At 41.9% G+C, this 18,990-nt stretch overlaps 1 protein-coding gene across 6 annotated transcripts in view; it reads right to left on the bottom strand.

Moving 5' to 3' along the window:
• CEP70 (centrosomal protein 70kDa) overlaps nucleotides 1-18,984 on the bottom strand; it is a 62,840-nt gene extending 43,856 nt beyond the window's left edge. For 4 of the 6 annotated variants that reach the window (XM_004682163.2, XM_012724961.1, XM_012724960.1 and 1 more), the window contains exons 1-2: nucleotides 8,699-8,747; nucleotides 6,855-6,946 (exon numbers count right to left, since the gene is read on the bottom strand). In XM_004682163.2, the coding sequence (XP_004682220.2) occupies nucleotides 6,855-6,863 (9 nt within the window). In that variant the 5' untranslated portion in view covers nucleotides 6,864-6,946; nucleotides 8,699-8,747. Of the gene's footprint in view, nucleotides 1-6,854; nucleotides 6,947-8,698; nucleotides 8,748-18,584 lie in introns of those variants that run through there. The other 2 variants (XM_012724958.1, XM_012724959.1) reach the window with 2 other exon arrangements.
• Between the last annotated feature and the right edge of the window lie 6 nt (nucleotides 18,985-18,990).

The raw sequence follows: 18,990 nt of genomic DNA, 5'->3' as shown, positions 1-18,990 counted from the left end.
AGTTTGATCCCTGCCCCAGAGGTGACCTACATAGCATGAAGACCTCTCTGACCCGAACACTACTCCCCTCAGCAGTGTACTTGTCAATTAGCCTGTTCTGGCCTGTACCCCAGTTCTGTATTTGTAAATAAATAAATCTTTTAAAAAAATACTATTTGAATTTAACAACACACTAGAAGGATTATATATTACAAACAAGTGTAATTTACAAGGATGGTTTAATATACATCAAGGAAATACATCATAGCAAAGAAAGTAAAAATAAAAATCATATAACGATATCAATAGATACAGAAAAAGCAGCTGATAAGATTCAATACCATTGGCTATAAAAAAAAAAAAACCTCTAATACTGGCCACATATTATAAATCAACAGCCAATGTAAAACTTACTGGTGAAAAACTGCTTAAGAAACAAGATGAAGATGCCTAAAGTCACCACTTCTATCTAACTTAGAGGTTCAGGACAGAGCTATCAATCAAAAAAAGAATTAAAGCGGTGCTCGGCAGCCTTTTGTCTCAGCCCTGCTATAACCCTGGAGATAAACTGAGACAATTCAGCTAGGGAGAGGAAACCAAATCGTGGGAAAAGGCTGCAGCTCAGAACCAGAGACCCAAGGATACGCCACAGACCTGTTGCTGACCTTTGCCCCAGCAGCCCCAACAAAGCCCTGGATATAAACTGAGACAACACAGCAAGGTGAGTGGATACCAAGGGCTGGGGCGGGGGCACCCAACCACAGGCCCAACCCTAGGACAATGCAGCAATTTTAACAATCTTGCATGGGCACATTCAACATAGAGAGGCCCGAGGAAGTACCTCAAATGGGGAAACTTGCTGAGGGGTCTACCTGCTTACCACATCTACCCACAAAAACTGCAGGTAAAACCCTGGAGTTAAAGAGATACAGTTGGGCACTGTGAAAGGACCTCAGGGAGGGGGGAGGCACTGCTCAGGGATGGACTATTTGGACTAAAGAAAAAGAGCCCTGAAAGCTCAAAGGGAGGACTGGCAGCCTGCTCAGCTGGGAGGATTTCAGCCCTCTGGCACTCCCCTGCACTCCTGTGGGGAGGGGGAGATCCCACCCCCACAACAGAGGCCCGAAGACTTGGGAGCCAGAAAAGCTCACAGTACTTAGAGTGTAAACAAAGCCAGCCACCAACTCAGCCAAAGGCCCAGCTCCAGGGAGACCTTCTAATTCATCAAAACCACCACGGGCACACCAAGCATAGAGGGAACCTGGGACATCTGAAGGCTACAAAGATTAACAGACACCTTCCAAAAACACGGCCTCAATGTGTTACTAGAAGAGGCTGAACAACACAAGAGTCCCCTGACTTAACAGCTGAGACAACAGACTCAACTACACACAGTGGGGGCTGGGAAAAACAACACAACTCAGAATACCCTCCACAACTGAAGTGTCTGGAAGTCCCTCAGCTATTCCAGAAAGAACATCCAAAAAAAAAGAAAAAAAATGCCGGCCAATAATAGCAACACCGTATCTCAGCGAATAGAAAGTATTAGAAAATACACAACAGGGAAAAGAAGACAAACACATATTCAAGCAAGTCCAAATACCGGATGGTTTCACTCACAGCAGGAGTATAATGGACCAGGTGAGAAAATAACAAAAATAATGAATAACCATATACCAGAGAGACATTTTGTGGGGGTGGAGTGGGGAAGAGGGAAATGCACGGGATTATGGTGATGGCACACAGGTGACTTGGTGATGGGAAACCCGCAGGGATTACAATTGAGATGGAAAAAAAAATGTACAAAATGATGTAAAAATAAACTGTTATAAAATAAATAAATAGGCCCTTCCTTGTGGCGCAGCGGGTTAAATAAAGCACAGCACTGAAAAGCTTAAGCCACTTCCACATGAGTTCTATTCCCGCCCGCCCCGGAGGTGACCACATGGCGCAGCAGACCTCTCTTGACCCGCCCGCTGCTCCCCTCAGCAGTATACTGCGTTGATCTGCCTGTTCTGCTCCCTACTCTGTCTCTGGTGAATTCTCTCTCCCTTCGCATCTCTGGCCTGTACCCCAGTTGTATATGAATAAATAAATCTTTAAAACAATAGAATAAATAAATAAATGTTTAAAAAAAAAACATATCCAAGAAGTATAACTATCACTATTTGCAGAAAATATATTCAGAAAACCCACATAGAGAAATAAATCAAAATGGCAGTTTACAAAATCAAGATACAAAAGCCACTCATAACATTCTTACAAACTATGAATAAGAAAAACAAGCAGGAAAAGAAATCAAGAGGAAAACTCCCCTTACAATTTTATAATTTTTTCAAAAAGAATTAAATGTCTCAGAATTAACTAAAGAGGTAGAGGACGTATAAAACATGAATTATAAGATGTTATTAAAGGTCTTGGCGACACAAAGAGGCAGATAAGACTCCCCATGCTTAAAGACGGCGAGAATCATCATAACCAAAATTACCATCATGCCTAACACAATATATACATTTAGCACAATCCCCATTAAAACAGCAGTATTTTCCAAAGAAATTGAGCAACAAATGTTGAAATGTATATGGAATTATAAAAGGCCTCAAGTAGCAAAAACAGTATTGAGAAAAAGCAGAAATGAAGGCATCAGGTTACCTGACCTCAAACTATTAAAAAGCAACAGTACTATATACACAATGGAATATTACTCAGCAATCAAAAAAAGATAAACTCATGCCTTTTACAGCAACATGGATGGAGCTGAAAAAGATCATGCTCACTGACATAAGCCAGAAAAGAAAAAGAAAAATACCAGATGGTTTCACTCATAGCAGGGGTATAACAGAGGGGGGGGGGGAGGGGAATAATAATATACCAGAGACATTTATGGGGTTGGAGTGGGAAATGGGGGAGGGGAGAAGGGCATAGGACTTTTGTGATGGCATGCGGGTAATAAGGTGATGGGAAACCCACGGGATTACAACTGAGATGGAAAAAAGCACAAAGTGATGTAAAAATTAAGTGTTATAATTAAAAAAAAAAGCAACAGTACTAAAAACAGTATAGTATTGGTTCAAAAGTAAGATAAGTGGGCCCTCCCTGGTGGCTCAGCGGGTTAAAGCACAGCACTAAGAAGCTAAAGCCACTTCCACATGAACCTCTGGCCTGTACCCCAGTTCTGTATGCACAAATAAATAAATCTAAAAAAAAAAAAAAAGTAAGATAAGTGGATCAATGGAACTGAAAGCCCAGATATAAATGCAGGCACATATCAGTACCTAATCCATAATAAAGCAGCTATAACCATACAAAGAGGAAGGGAATATGTCTTTAATAAATGATGCTGTACCCCCATGTTTATTGCTGCTTTGTTTACAGTTGGAAAGACATGAGAACAATCCAAATGCCCAAAAGTAGATGACTGGATTAAAAAGATGTGGTACATAGACACAATGGAATATTACTCAGCAACAAAAAAAAATGCCTTTTGCAGCAACATGGATGGAGCTGGAAAAGATCATGCTTAATGAAACAAGCCAGTAAGAAAAGGAAAAATACCAGATAGTTTCACTGATAGCAGGAGTATAAAGGACCAGGGGAGAAAATAATAATAATGAACAACTATATACCAGAGACATTGGGGGCGAAATGGGATCAAAAACGGGGGGGGGGCGGGGGAAGTGCAGTGGACTATGGTGATGGGAAGTCCATCACCATGGAAAAAGGCACAAAATGATGTGAACTAGTATATATTATTTTTTAAAAATGGTGCTGGAAAAATAGAAAGTCATCCCTAAAAGAATGAAGTTGAATTACTAACTCCATATACAAAAATTAATTCCAAATGGATTAGATTTAAATACCTGTAGTAATAAAATATGCAGAAGAATACATTGTTTTATGCTCCCATGATATCAACAATAAGATGTTTTGGGTGACTTGACCTATATTAACAAGGGAAATAAAAGTAAACAAACAATTGGCCAATAGCCAAGATAAAGAAAATATTCATACAACAGAAGAAAAATAGTTGATAGAAAAAACAGTTGATAAATGGACAGCAGATATGAATAGACAACTCACTAAAAAGGATATCCAGAAGGCCAATAGACAATATGAAAAAAAATGTTACATTTCCAGTAAAAGATGTAGGTTAAAACCGCAACAAGATACCATCTCACAGCTGTGAGACCCTCAACAATAAGTGAGGAGAGGATGTGTAGAAAGAAGAATCCTAGTATACTGTTGGTGGACATGTAAAAGAAAGCAATATGGATTTATCTTTAAAAACTAAAAATGAAAATATCACACAACCCAACAATCCCACTTTTGAACATCTGTCCAAAGAATATATATAAAACCATAAATGAACCCTACACCATGCTTATTACAGCACTGTTTATAATAGCTAGAACATGAAAGCTAAATATCTATCAATGGATGACTGTATCCACTGGTGGTATATTCACTCTACGGAATACTACTCAGCTACAAAGATGTAGCACAACTTTTTACAGGAAAATGGAAGGAATTTGAGGGAATTATGTGTATAAATGCAAGTCAGAATAACAAATAGTGAACACATAGTGGATGACTAGACAGAGTAAGATACTTACAAAAATAGTGGATGATAATAAATACCCTGAGGGCTCTAAGATTCAGAGAGGGAGGAGTAAAAAAGGGACAAAGGGATATAAAGGAAGGTGGTAAGGAATAAAAAAAAATTATGCTAAGTAAAATATTAGACAAAGAAAAATGCTGCATGAGTTTACTCAGATTATAAGAACAAAACAGTAGTTACCAGAAGGGGAAGGAGAAAAAAGGGATTGGGTAAATCAGGTAAAGTAATCCATTGTATGATGGAAGATAGAAACTAGACTTTAGTGGAAGTCATACTGTAAAATGAAATCTATATCATGTTATAAACCAATGTTCAATAAAAATTTTTAATAAGGTAGTATCCAATAACAAGGAAGCTCTAAAAGACTACTAGGTTCATACCAAAAGGATAGGCTTGAATAGGCTAACCCCGGTGAAAGACATGAATTTCAATAGTGGTAATAATTAAAATGAAGTAAAACCCATCAAATATGTTTAAATACATGACATTATACTACTATTTGATTTTTTTTTAAAGAATTCTTTGGAAGACAAGGGACCAACTCACTATCTTGAAAATTGGTAAGTAAATGGAAAGAATCTGGCATTTATGTTGCCTTCCCTAAAGGAACTATACTGCCGAATATCCATGTGTGTACATACAAGACTAGTACTCCAACAACAAAGGATCAAATTAGAAAACTACTTTTGCAAGCTTCAATGAACATAGGCATCAAGTATCAAAGTTACTGAAATAAGAGAGAAAATTGAGACATATGCCCCCATGATTTGCCAAACACTACTTAGAGCACTACAAAAGCTACTAAAAAAGTGTGATCCAGACTTGGATTCAGCTGTAAACAGGGCAGAGAAACATACTGAACTGTGCACACAGGTGCATAATAGGCAAAGTCCAAGCTGTAGGATGCACAGGTTAAAATACCCAAGTTCTTCTACACAGGTTCTTTACCAGTAAATTATAAGGAAAATAAAGGAAGAGGAAATGCCTACAGCTTAAAAATATTTTAAAATTTGTTAATGGGCAAGGTTACATTATGGTAAAACATATTTATGATAAAACATATTTTAAAAACACGGGAAGAAATTAACAGAAAAATGACTACTAATGGGAGAAGAGAAACAGTTATAATTGGGTGGGGCTCTGGCATGGCTAGTAGTTCTACAACAAAGACCTCATCTTTTATAATTCATTAAGCTATACATTTGGTATATGTTTTTTGTTTGATTTTGTAATAAAAACTCATCTTATAATACTGCTTTTGTAAATTAATAAAACTAAAGTAAAGACTACCCTGGCACATCTAGACTACCTAGGTTTGAATTGTGGATTCTGCTATACACTCAAGAAAGTACTAATAGCTCTGTGCCTTAATTTCCTTACCCCAAAATGAGCATAATTACAGAATTTAGCACAGAGTTGTTGTGAAGATTAGTTAATATAAAAAGGAAATAGAACAATATTTTCCAGCAGGACAGGAGTGGTGAGAGCTAGTGACCAGCAGTTTGTGTCAATTTTAAGTATTTACTGAACCTCTATGCGTTTCAGTTTCCTTAATTGAGTTTAAAACATCTACCTGAAAGGAGTATCAAGAGGGAGGGAGAGTACATCATAGCTATGGTGGAGAACTAAGCGTGCTTTGGCAATGGGTGTGGATGCCTATAGAGGCTACACCTGAAGGGGGAATGCCCATACTTCCCAAATACAATGATGTAAACCACTGGTACTTTAAAAAAAATTTTAAATTTTTTTAAAAGGGAACATCAAAGCTACCTTAGGGCATTAAGAAAAAAATTTATGCACCTCTATCATACATGACCACATAATCACCGTGAACAAAAAAGCACCCTGACACCAAGTTTGAAAAAATTTGAGAGCAGTTCCAAATGTCACAAAAACTGATAAACACTACCAGAACATTGCCTCAAGAGGATAATCTATCACTACACCATTTAGGCATCTTTCCCTTTTGCATGTTTTTCTTTCCCCTTTTAAAGAACTTTATTGCTTTACCTGTGGGAGGCAAGTGCCTATTTAAACTCTGTATTTTTTTCCTCCCACATGTAAGCATTTACACATGTTTGCTGGATGTGCTCCCAGATTGCAATTCCCTACAGACTTCAAATAAAAGCCTTGCTTACAGATAAAGTTCTGATCCCAGCTAAGTGGATTTTTACTACTATTATAGATAGTATTTAGTAAATAATGATCCTTCCTCTGGCTTCCCAACATCGAGAGACAGCTCTCAAATTTGACATACCTCAGTCATAGTGAATTCTTCGGGTACTTTTCACTTGTTCATTCAAAGAAATGATCATCCAGTGAGTCTCATGTCTGAAAGTACATCTTCATCTAGGTTTTAAAAATATAAACATAACAAAATCTTAATGGTCAGTAAAAATGATCTTGTGTAATTCCAGAGCAGCTATCTATGGTACTAGTAATACCTTAATCAGAATAACATTGAACCAGAAGTAACTAGAAATGGACTCCAATGGTCACCACCCTGTGCCTACTCCCTTCACTTCTTTTCCCTTCTTATCTTTCCTCTCCCAGTTTTGTTGAAACATTGTAGCTGGAATTCCACATCTGTCATCATAAAACCTGTCTTGGGGCTCCAAATGAAGAATATTCTCTTTTGCAAAGGTATTAAAAATGAAGCACTCTCAGACAGGAAAATATCACTGAACACAAAAGGCAAAGGGTGAAGAAAAACTATCTCAATTCACCAAACATGCCTTTTCAGAAGTCTATGCTATAAAATTAATGGGTCAATGGTTTACAGAAGAGTTTCCCCCACTTTGGATACACAGTGGAACTGTGAACTGGAACTGTGAGTCACAGGAAGAGACCAATTGCTTCCCAAGGCCCAGGCAGAAGGTATCGCTCCAAACTAAGATTGGAGTGTAGGTAAGTTATGGTCAAGGCTTTTATACCTCTGATCTCTGTGGCTATCACCTGCAGCCTTGAATGTAGAAGGTGCTTGGGAGCGTGGGTTCGGGGCATGTGTGCTTGATGGTGGACACCTGGAGTATGGTATGGGCATTCCTACTTGGGCACACCTGAGCTTGGAGGTTGAGGCTATCAGGGCCGTGTCACTCAGAGACAGGAGAACAGCTGTGGTGGAGGGGCTACAAGAGGAGCAGCAATAGCTGCAAGAGGAAGAGTCTTGCCCCACAACAACCGGTGTAGAAACGGCATTAAAGCCTGCAAAAAGCCACTAAGGGCACCTGAACTCTCCTTTATCTGCCCAAATCCTTAGAGAACCTGCCCTGTGCTTGCAAGCACTAAGAGGTTACAGGGTAGGGGTTGGCTTATACAAGACACATGTGCACAGAAAAGACCATGTGCAGAGAAGCAAAACACAGTTGAATCTTCTAGTACTGACCAGATTTCCTAAGAGTTCTTTGGTAACATGCCCTACATAGGTCTCAAGGCCTTGTACATGATATATTCAAATGTAGTTATTTTTTACTACCTTTTTTTGGGGAAACTTGAAACAACCAACCATGACTAGTAACTATTTTCTTGAATAACAAAATCTGTAATTAACAACAAAATCTGTAATTAACTGTCTCAAAAGCACATGTCACATTACTGCAATAACTGGAACAGGCCATACTTTCAAAGTCTCTATTGTCTATTAAATGCTAAAGACAACATGCTGTTTAATGTTCCTACACTAGCGGTTGGAGTTAATTACCGGCAACCGGTCTGAGTCGAGGGTATCATTCTAAGCTTTACATCTACTGCCTCCTTCAGCCTCCTCAACCCCCATGGAAAGCAAGAACTACACAAATGAGGAAACTGAGACACTAAGAAATTAACTGAGGAGCCAAAAATCACAAAGAGCAGGGAGGGAGTCGGGACTCCTATCAGGGGTGTAAGGTCCCCATTGCCTCAAGCCGGGATTTTTATAAACGACCGCGAACTCGACCCAGGCGGTTCCTGCTCAGGAACCCCCTTCCCCACCCCACCCCCACCCCCACCCCGACACACAAGGATCAGTCTGAACCTTCGCTGGGCCCAGGTGAAGCTAACCCCGGGGGTGCTTCAAAGAGAGGGCTCTAGAAAACGCCTTAGTGAATCCCGAACGCCACTCACCTCTCTCAGCCTCCTCCCACCAGCAGCGAGCGCGGCGGGCCAAGCTGCACCGCCTCCGGCCCCGCCTCCCTGACCGTTACCGCGCTGAGGGAGGCGGGCGGTTGAGCCAGAGCGCGCCTCGCCGGGAGGCGGGGTAGCTTCGCGCCCTCTGATTGGCTTCTCGAGTGGGGGCGGAGCTTACCCTTCCGGGTTCCGCAGTTACCCTCTGCGCCTGCGCGCTTTCAGCGCACTTTCGACAAACTTAGCCTTCCCAGATGTATTTACTTAGCAAGAGCTGTATTGCCTGGAACACTGGGAGTGGTGAATGAAAGGGAAGTTCCAGACACTTGGGCAGAGTAGACTTCCTACCGCGCAGGAGTAGACAGTCTTGCCTGAACGCCCGATGCTTGGCAGCTCAACCTGGCCTCAGTTCGAGAACCGACAGACCACAGCAGCACCTAAATTTGAGACAGTCTATGTGAAAGCAATTGCCAGTGGATGGGATGAGTTGCCGCCAGGTCCCGTTTGAACAGGTGGTCTAAATCATGGACTGAGGAGCCCTGTCCAAACAACATGGCCCACCACACTGACCACAGGGTGTCATGATAGACAACAAGCATCAGATCCTGACTGATTAGCCTACATTAGGTGGGAAAGGGTATCAAGGATAGTGGAATCTAGAAAAGATATGACACTACTCCTCCCACCCTCATGGACTTATCCTTTAAATCATCTCCTAACTCCTTTAGAGAAGCCAGGCTAAATTCTCCTTTTTCTCATTTCCCTCTCCCCCCACCCACTCATCCATGAATCTCTAATAAAGCCTTGTTTAGTCAACTATACATGGTTTAACAGCGCTCTCTGGTGAATTCCTTCCCTAGAGGACAAAGGATCCACTCTTTTGGGTTAGGACCTGTGAATTTTGGAGGACACCAATAAGTGTCTGCTCATGACATTTTATCCTCCCATTCGGTATTTTTTCTATGAATTGTCACACCATACAAAGGGTTCCAGAAATGCTTAGTGGCATAGAGATGCTCTGAGTCTAGCTAGAGAGATGAGTATATACAGAAATTAAAATACATTGTAGTAAGCATGATCAGGGAAGAATGTGTGGACTGCAGAAGGGAAAGAGATTTACCTATATCTGTCACCCTGACTGCACATTAGAATCATCTGGGGAGCACTGATAATCGTGATGCTCAGGTCCCAGACCAATTAAATCAGAATGTATAGCCCCAACTGCCAATCATTTGTAAAACTCCCCAGATGATTCCAATGTATAGACAAGATGGAGAACTGCAAAAGTAGAGGGATTCTAAAGGATGATTCTGAACAGCAGGTAAGAGTTCTGCAATACAACGAGGAAATGTAGGGAAATGTTCATATGCAAATTAAGTAAAATAATAACTCTAAAGCACATTATTATATCTATTTCATGAGTACTTAATAAATCTTCCATTTTTTTCATAATTAAGCCTGGGTGGGCCCCTGTGGTACAACTCATATCTGCCCTTTCCAAAACCTAACTCCCAAAGTATTCATAAATATAGAGACTCTATTGAAGGTTTCCTGAGAAAGCTTCGGAGTACTGCATCATTGGAGAGCCAGAGGGAGAAAAGATAGGAGGTGTGTGTAGGGTAAGTGAATTAATCATGTCATCTGTGGCCTGTGGCCTTGGTGTTGATGCAGGAGGTGCTTGGGAGTGTGGGCATGGGGAATATACCTGATTGTGGACACCTGAGAATGGAGCACGAGGGTGGGGGTGGAGGGGGGGATGGGGGTAGAGGGGAGGTCCTGAGTAAGTGTGCACACCTGAGTCTAGAGGCCAGGCCTCTAAGGGGGGGATATCACTCAGAGATGGACTGTGGCTACAAGAAGAGATTGGAACGGCCACAGAAGAGGCAAGAACACGAGTCGACAACACCAGAGAGTCCGGAGGAAAAGCACAAAGATTCATGGGGTGCTGTAGGAAAGCTTGGCTGCCTGCCTGCATCCCAGCCTTTCCCTACCCGCAAGGCCTCCTAGCTTGCTGGCCTCCCTGCCTGGTATGTCTGTGTAACTGGTTCTCTCCGAGAGCATTAAATCCTGAAAAAAATCCACTGAGGCCTCAGGGCCTCTCCTGTATCCTTCTGCCTGAATCAATAGTGAACCTACCTGTGCATGCAGTACTAGATTGCTACAGAGCTGAGACTTTATACAGCAGGCACTAGGGAACCATAGCTAAATTTCAGAAGGGGTATAAAATGATAAAATAAAAAGGATTTTGTTTGGGTAGCTTCAAGCCTAGTTTTCTTGCATCCTGACATATGGATCAGAAAAGTATAAAAATCAGGTCCACAGTATACAGGTAAGATCATTGTTCTTTGTTTTTCGCCCGAAAAAGAAATTAGCCCAATATTTTAGGCTGATTTACCAGTTTAATAAATCCAGAATCTACAAATAAGGCCCCTTCCACTATTTTTAAAAATCCTTGAAGGAGGGGGGTTTACATGATCCAAGAATTCCTAAGGGAAAAATCCAACTTTCACAAACCTGAAGACAAGGAGGTCTATCTCCCACATTGTCATTGCACCGTCTAGCCACATGGTGTCGCTGTTAACATGTATTTTTCCATTAGTCTAGTGATGTGGTGTCCGGTACAGGGGCCAGCAGGAATTTCCCACAGAAAAATATCCCACTTCCCATCAGCCAGGTGTCTCTCACAAGGTGCTCTCAGGTCACAGCTCTTAGTGTTGAATATTTTTACACCCATACCCCTTCTTCTAGGCAGCAGAGGCCTCTGTGTGTTTGATCTCTATGTCTCCTCTAGCAAACATGTCCTGGCCTTCCTACTTTCCATACCTAGGTATTCACATTACCAATAGTTGACAGATTTTCATATTCAATCCTTAATACGCAAAAAATCTCACTGTTCCCCTTCTCCAGTAGTTTGGCATGCTACTTCTCTGAGTGTGGCGGGAGGCCAAACATTATTGGGTCACTTAGGTTTACTTTAGCTGCAAATAACACCTAATTCAAACTGTTTTCTTAAGCACTAAGAAAAATGATTATCTCACACAGCAGGAAGTCCAGAAGCACGGGAGACTTTGGGGTTGGCTAATCCGTAATTCAAGATCCAGTCTTTCTGTTCTTCTGTAAACATAGTAGATTTCATAACCAAGTACTTTTCCAGATACCTACCATACGCAATCAGGACCACATGATTTCTTCTCTGTATAATTTTTTTTTTTTGAGCTAAGTAGTTCATAGGCAGCTATTTTGCCTCCCAACCAGTAACTGCTTAGCATATGTACTTAAGCCTGGGTCTCAGCAGAGAAGGGGTTACCAAGTGGAACTGGTGAGTGGATGCCCCTTGAGATACATGGACTGCAAAATGGAGGCATGGCTACTTGAATAAAACTAGAGTCCAGTGAGAGGCTAGAGGGCATTGAAGATGGATAGATGGTCACCAACATCTTTCATAATCTTCAAAGCACAAGAAGGCTGATTATTCTCTATTTCCTAGCAAAAGAGCTTCCCTTTATCAGTTCCTGGGTTGCATGTACAGCAAATAGAGAGGAGAAAGCTATATACCACTGCCCTTCAAAGAAATTCCCTTCTTTTGGACCACCAAGGCCTTTCCAGAATATCTGTTTTCACCCAACAAAGGGAGAGTATATAAGTGGCATTTGGTGATGGATTTTTAAAGATTCAACTCACAAGCCTTTTACACTTACAATCCTTTATTATATTAAAACATTTTCTTGTGCCTTCCCCATGAAAAATTGAAATCCTAGGAGTATTTAGCACTTCTTATTTAACTTTATTCATGACTCAGCAGTTTCTGGTACATAGTAGTTACTCATTATGTTAAATTTAATTAATTATTTACAAAGGGGCATTCACCTTTACATGTCAGTTCACAGTGGCTATAAAAGCAATAAGCAAACAGTTCAGCCAACTATATCAATGAAATAGTTAAAAGAATAACAATAGTTATATGACGTGAACCCTTTAAACGTGTGAAGCTAGTCTGAATTGAACCCTTTCATTTTTGAACTTACTGTTCACAACATCCTTAATGTAAGTATTGTTGTAAGTACTGTTATTACCTTTAGTCTACAAATGAAAAAATCAGAAAATACAAGTTATAAAAAAATGAGTTGCCGAGGTCACACAGCTTGTATAGGGCAGAGGTGGGATCTGGACCCAGTATCCAGCCTCCAAAGCCCTATTTCATTCTACTTTTCACCATGGGCATCTGCTCTACCACTATCCAATTTGCAATTCTTTTACTTGTCTACTAGTTATCTGTTGCTGTATAACAAATTACCCTAAGCAGAGCAGCTTAAAACAAACACTATTTCAAAGTTTCTGAGAGTCAGGTATACAGAAGTGACTTAGCTGGATGGTCTTGACAGAATTCTCCATTGGGATGCCAACAATCTGTTGGTCAGGAGTATGGTCATGTCGAGGTTTAACTGGGGGCTGAAGGATTTCCTTCACGCTCATCTTGCGGTTGTAGGAAGACCTCTGTTTATTCTCAGTGGCTGCCTGAGTATCCTTATAACATGGCAGCTTCCCATGGTGTGAGTCATCCAAGAGAACGTGTGAGCACCTTTTTAATAACCTACTCTTGTTAGTGATATATTATCACTTCTGCATTATGCTATTTATCCTACAGTCCATCTTGGTAAAAGGTGGGAGAGGACTAGACAAGGATGTTAATATCAGGAAGCAGGGATCATTCAGAGTCATACTGAAGGTGACTTATAGCAGTCTGCTCACTTTAAAAAAAAAAAGATTTTATTTATTTATGCATACAGAGCTGAAGTACAGGCCAGAGGCAGTAAGAGGATTCACCAGAGACAGAGTAGAGGCAGATCAACAAAGTGCACTGCTGAGGGGAGCAGTGGGCGACACAGCAGAATCTACTGCGCAATGTAGGTCAGCTCCAGCTGATTAAGCTGCCACTGCCAACTTCCCAGTGCTGTGCTCCAATCTGCTTCGCCACCAGGGAGGGTCAGTCTGTTCATTTTTTGTAACTGCCTTCTCTATTGGCATGTAAATTTCATGAAAGGGTAAAGTCCATCAGTGCTTCGCACTGTTACATTCCCTGCACATTACCTTCTATATAGTAGATTATTAAAAAATGTTGAATAAATGCAATGAAGGTAGTGATAGGAATTGCAAAGTGCCTTATAACCCTACCTTATTCTGAGATGAATTCCCCGTTATCATACAATGCCATTTAAATTTTTTACCACAGAGCTATATCCTGTCCCCAAACATTTACTCATGAATATAGTTATTATTAAAAATAGACTTAGGGGTCCTCCCTGGTGGTGCAGCGATTTAAAGCACAGCACTAAGAAGCTAAAGCCACTTCAGTATGAGTTCGATCTCCGCCCGCCCCGGAGGTGACCCACATGGCGTGGCAGACCTCTCCTGACCCGCCAGCTGCTCCCCTCAGCAGTGTACTTTGGCCTGCTCTGTTCCCCACTCTGTCTCTGGGGAATCCTCTCACCACTCCTGCACCTCTGGCCTGGACCCCAGTTCTGTATGCATAAATAAATAAATCTTAAAAAAAAAAAAAAGATTTAGAAGAAAATATACCACACTTACGAGGATGTACTTCTCCTTTGGGGAAGAAAAGAAAGAAACAGTGCTGGGTCTAAATGTTAAACACAGCTTTATCTCCAGTGTTTTCTTCTACTGAGATTTTTTTTCATTTAAAAAAATAATATAATAGTTTATTTTTACATCATTTTATGCATTTTTTCATCTACTGAGATTTTTTGTTTAAAGATTTATTCATACAGGACTGGGGTACAGGCCAGAGATGCAGAGGGTAAGAGGATTCACCAGGGACAGAATGGGGAGCAGAACAGGCAGATCGACGAAGTACACTGCTGGGGGGGAGCAGTGGGTGGGCCAGGAGAGGTCTGCCACGCCATGTGGGTCTTACACTGCTGCGGGGGAGCAGTGGGCGGGCCAGGAGAGGTCTGCCACGCCATGTGGGTCTCCTCGGGGCAGGCGGGGATCGAACTCATGCGGAAGCGGCTTTAGCTTCTCAGTGCTGTGCTTTAACCCGCTGCGCCACCAGGGAGGGCCCCATCTACTGAGATTTTTATTGAGCCAAATATTGTCAATTTTGGGTGATGAGAATATGGATATGATTTCTGTAATTTTTTTTAATCTCTCAAAATAAGTAAAATACAAATTCTTAAGTCTTCACCAGTTGGACTGTGTGCCCTGCTGTCCTTCTTTGGCTCTTCTCTAACTAAGGCTGCATCTAGAAACGTCACTCCCCAGATACCTGTGACGAAACTGATTTCTCTTGAAATTGTTAAGCTTTTCTGGTCTGAAGTTCTGCTTCTTCATTTTCTGTGTGTGTGCAGATAGAGCTACAGCTGAGGGAGAGATGTCTACTCAGAAGCTGTTTGGCTTCTGGGGGATCATTTCTAGAGCACAGATGTCTCTTTATCAGTGAGCCCAGCAGTCATATTGGACCAATACTGGAAGGGCACATTTAAAATCTGTATCAGTTTATATAGCTTTTTCCTTTATTTTGATCTCCATCTATGCGTTTAAAAATAAGTTCAGAAAATCACTCCATTCATTAACAATTCCCTTCTCAAAAGTGCCAGTGAAAACATGGACTATTGTAAAGGAGCACATTTTTAGCAGCTATCTTAAAATAAATCACTGATAGCTGTGAGCAAGTTGGTGGGAGGCCTTTTAAGAGGTTAGAGCAGCATCGCAGTGATTTCCGGGAAACAGGAAACAATCTGGGAATGTGATAAAGTCAGAAGAAGAAGCAGTCTGCATGAATATATTTTGTACTGAAGTCCAGTACTTTTCATTGTTTTGTTCAGTTATTTCTTTCCATAATAATGCTTTCTGGTAACAAATGACCCTTTCTACTCCAGTATTCTGGGCCCAGGGAATGAATAAATGGAAAATGCAGCTTAAATTGGCAGGTTTCTTAATTCCACGCACAGGTTTCCACTGCTATTGGAAAGTAGAATGTTCCTATGATTTGGAATGGTATTTTAGGGAAATGTATTATCATTTCCATATAATTTATATGGAAAATTTTTTGGTCACTCCCAGACCCAAAAAAATTACCTACTAGATCATATTAAATAGGAATGTTCTATTTTCAGATAGTAGGGGAAACCTATATCCCAGAAACTATACCCAAGGAAATAAGAGTGGCGCAGAACAAGGCAGCTGAGGAAGCACACACTGACTTGTCTGGTCGGGGTGCACTTAAAAGTGGAGCCGACCCACTGAATTTTGAGATCTCATGAAGAGAAGCTCACAGGACTTCTAAGGCAAGAACTAGATTTTTCTTTACACACAATTAATACTTTTCAAATAATAGGCTCGGTTCACATGAACTTTTCAAATCCCATAGGCCTACGCCTATATACTGGACTGCAACTTCTGAGAGACTGGAATTCTGTGTAAAATATGAATAAATATAACCACTGAGTTGCTGTGGGAACTACAGGTGATGATAAATAAGGTACATAGCAAACATTCAATGAATTACACTTGTAGGTATTGTAAAAGATATCCAGATTCCTAAAGTTTGACAAGAAAATATGATCTTTCATTAAGTGATATCTTTGCATTGCTCCCCAACTAGGATCTTCTGTTCCTAGACTGACAACTGAGGATTATTTCTCAAAGAGCTAAAAGCTAGGAAAAAAGAATCAGGTAGCTATCTTGAACTATTCTTCTCCTATCTCTAGAAATTTCCCCTCTGGGGCCTTTGAACTTCCCTCCCTAACTCATTCTTTCAATAATCATTTATGGAAAACTGTTCAGCACATTGGCACAGAAGAAAATAAAATATGAAAAGTCACTGTCTTTGAGGAGCTTTCAATACAGTATAGAAAAATCAGCATTCAGCCCCCCCACCCACCACTGGTGGCACAATGGGTTAAAGTACAGCACTGTGAAGCTATCTAACAGCTACTGTAACACTGAGTTCAATACCTGGCCAGAAAGGAGATCCACAACACAGCAGAATTCTCCTATCTTGCCAGCTACTCCCCTCAGTAGTGTATTTCAATCTTCAATCTGTCCCACTCCCCACTCTTGTATCTGGTGAATCCTCTCACCTTCTCCCAGCACTTCTGGCCTGTACCCCAGTTCCTGTATGCATTAATAAATAAATCTTGAAAAAGAAAAAGAAAAATCAGCACTCAATTAGCAGAATTCCTGCAGCATAATTTGCTTAATAAATTAGTTATTGCGCCCCCCGCCCCTAGTGGCGCAAGGGTTTAAAGCACAGCATTAGGAAGCTAAACACAGCCACTTCAGCAGGAGTTCCATAGCCTGCCAGGGAGTTGACCTACAAGGTGCAGCAGAGCTCTCCTGACCCCCCTGCTGCTCCCCTCAGCAGTGTATGTTGTCAATCTACCTGTTTTGCTCCCCACTCTGCCTCTGGTGAATCCTCTCACCAACCCTGCGCCTCTGGCCTGTACCCCAGTTCTGTATGTACAAATATTTTTAAGTCAGTTACCAGGGCCCTCCCTGATGGCTCAGCGGGTTAAAGCTCTGCACTAAGAAGCTTAAGCCACTTCTGCATGAGTTCGATCCCCGCCTGCCCCGGAGGAGATCCACATGGTGGGGCAGACCTCTCCTGACCAGCCTACTGCTCCCCTCAGCAGTGTACCTCGTCGATCTGCCTGCTCTGCTCCCCACTCTGTCCCTGGTGAATCCTCTCACCCTCCGCATCTCTGGCCTGTACCCCAATTCTGTATGAATAAATAAAAAATCTTTTTAAAAAAAGTTAGTTACTGTCACTTTGGGGTTTTTTCTTTCAAAGATTTATTTCACACAAGAGCTTGTGGGTGGGAAGAGAAGAAGGGGTGAGAGGACTCATGAGAAACAGAGTGGGAATCAGAACAGGCAGGTCGACTGAAATACACTGCTGAGGGGAGCAGTGGGTAAGACAGGAAAGATCTGCTGTGTCATGTGGCTCAGCTGCCTGGCTGGGGATCAACTGGAGTTGCAGCTTCATAGTGCTAAGACTTAACCCCATCTACCAGGGAGGCCCAGTTATTATTACTTTGTAGATGGGTTGACCCAGTCAATAAATTTTCCCCTATTGTTTCTCAACTCACCCTCCTCTCACATACTTGACCCCAAAGATGAAAAGAACCTTCCATACATTAACATCAAGCTGCAAGAAGAAAATATACAATGGGACCTGAAAGCCTCTGTGACCCCAATTCTGCTAGGCCCTCACAACCCTGTCCAAATACCGCCCCATCTCTATTTTGTTGCCAGGCCCACTTTCCAGAGGGTCCACTCCCTGCTTTACTCATTGCACCACTAAACAACTTTCTCCTTCCTCTTCATGTTTCACTGTCTCCCCCTTAGAAAGAAAGTCAAGACCAACTATAATATTATTCAGAGCTCTTTTTTCATTCTTTCATTCAACACATATTTATCAGAGCCTACTACTAGCCTGCACCTGGCAGATGTGAGACAGAAAGCACCAAGCAGCCACGGTCCCTACCTTAGAGACCTCAGTCTATGAGTGAATAACACAGTAAGCGCAAGTGACACAAATTATTGCACACTACGCAAGTGACTGAGGAGAATTCCAGGTGCTTCAAATCTTAGCGGCCAGGATAGTTTTCCCTAAGAAATAATCTCAAAACCAAAAGGAGGTTAACTAAGAGAAGTGGAGGAGGAGGGTCCTGGAAAAAGTTAGTGTAATTGCAGGTATCTTGGGGCAATGACCTTATATTCTTTGATAATCTAAACATAGTTAAGATTACAGGGATTACCTTAAATTTGGACAGGGACCTCGAGCCTAGTTTAAGGAGTTTTGGGCTTTAAGCCAAAGATTAACCAGAACCCATGGGTAGCTTTCAAAAATACCACGGATCGGGGTTACCTGCGTAGCTTCAGAGCAGGTTCAGGGGCTGGTCTTGCCTACCAGGTTATCCCCAGCGTACTGCCAGGGCCTGGCATCCGCTGGCTCACACCAACATCAGTTGGCTTGTTGGCATTGTGACTGGGTGTGGAGGGGGATCGAAAATGTCTGGGGATCCATGGAGGGCCTCTTGGAGAGTGCACAAAGCCACCGTGAAGGCAGTGGGTGGGGGTCGGGCCGGCCGTGCGGAGCAGCACCAAGCGGCCTGCGTCGTCCGGGAGGGACCTCAGGGGACCTGAGACTCCACGAACAGTCTGCGCACCCGGGCTTGCGGCTGCGGAGCTTCCAGTTTCCAGGGAGGTGGCATCAGGTTCTGGACGCGGCCTAAGTAGCGGAGTCTGAATTCCCAGGAGCGCGGCCCGGAGCC

Source organism: Condylura cristata, unplaced genomic scaffold (genome assembly GCF_000260355.1).
Source record: "Condylura cristata isolate star-nosed mole 26May11 unplaced genomic scaffold, ConCri1.0 scaffold00014, whole genome shotgun sequence".
In the NCBI taxonomy this organism is placed as follows: Eukaryota; Metazoa; Chordata; class Mammalia; order Eulipotyphla; family Talpidae; genus Condylura; species Condylura cristata.
This window is presented reverse-complemented; position numbering and strand designations above follow the sequence as displayed.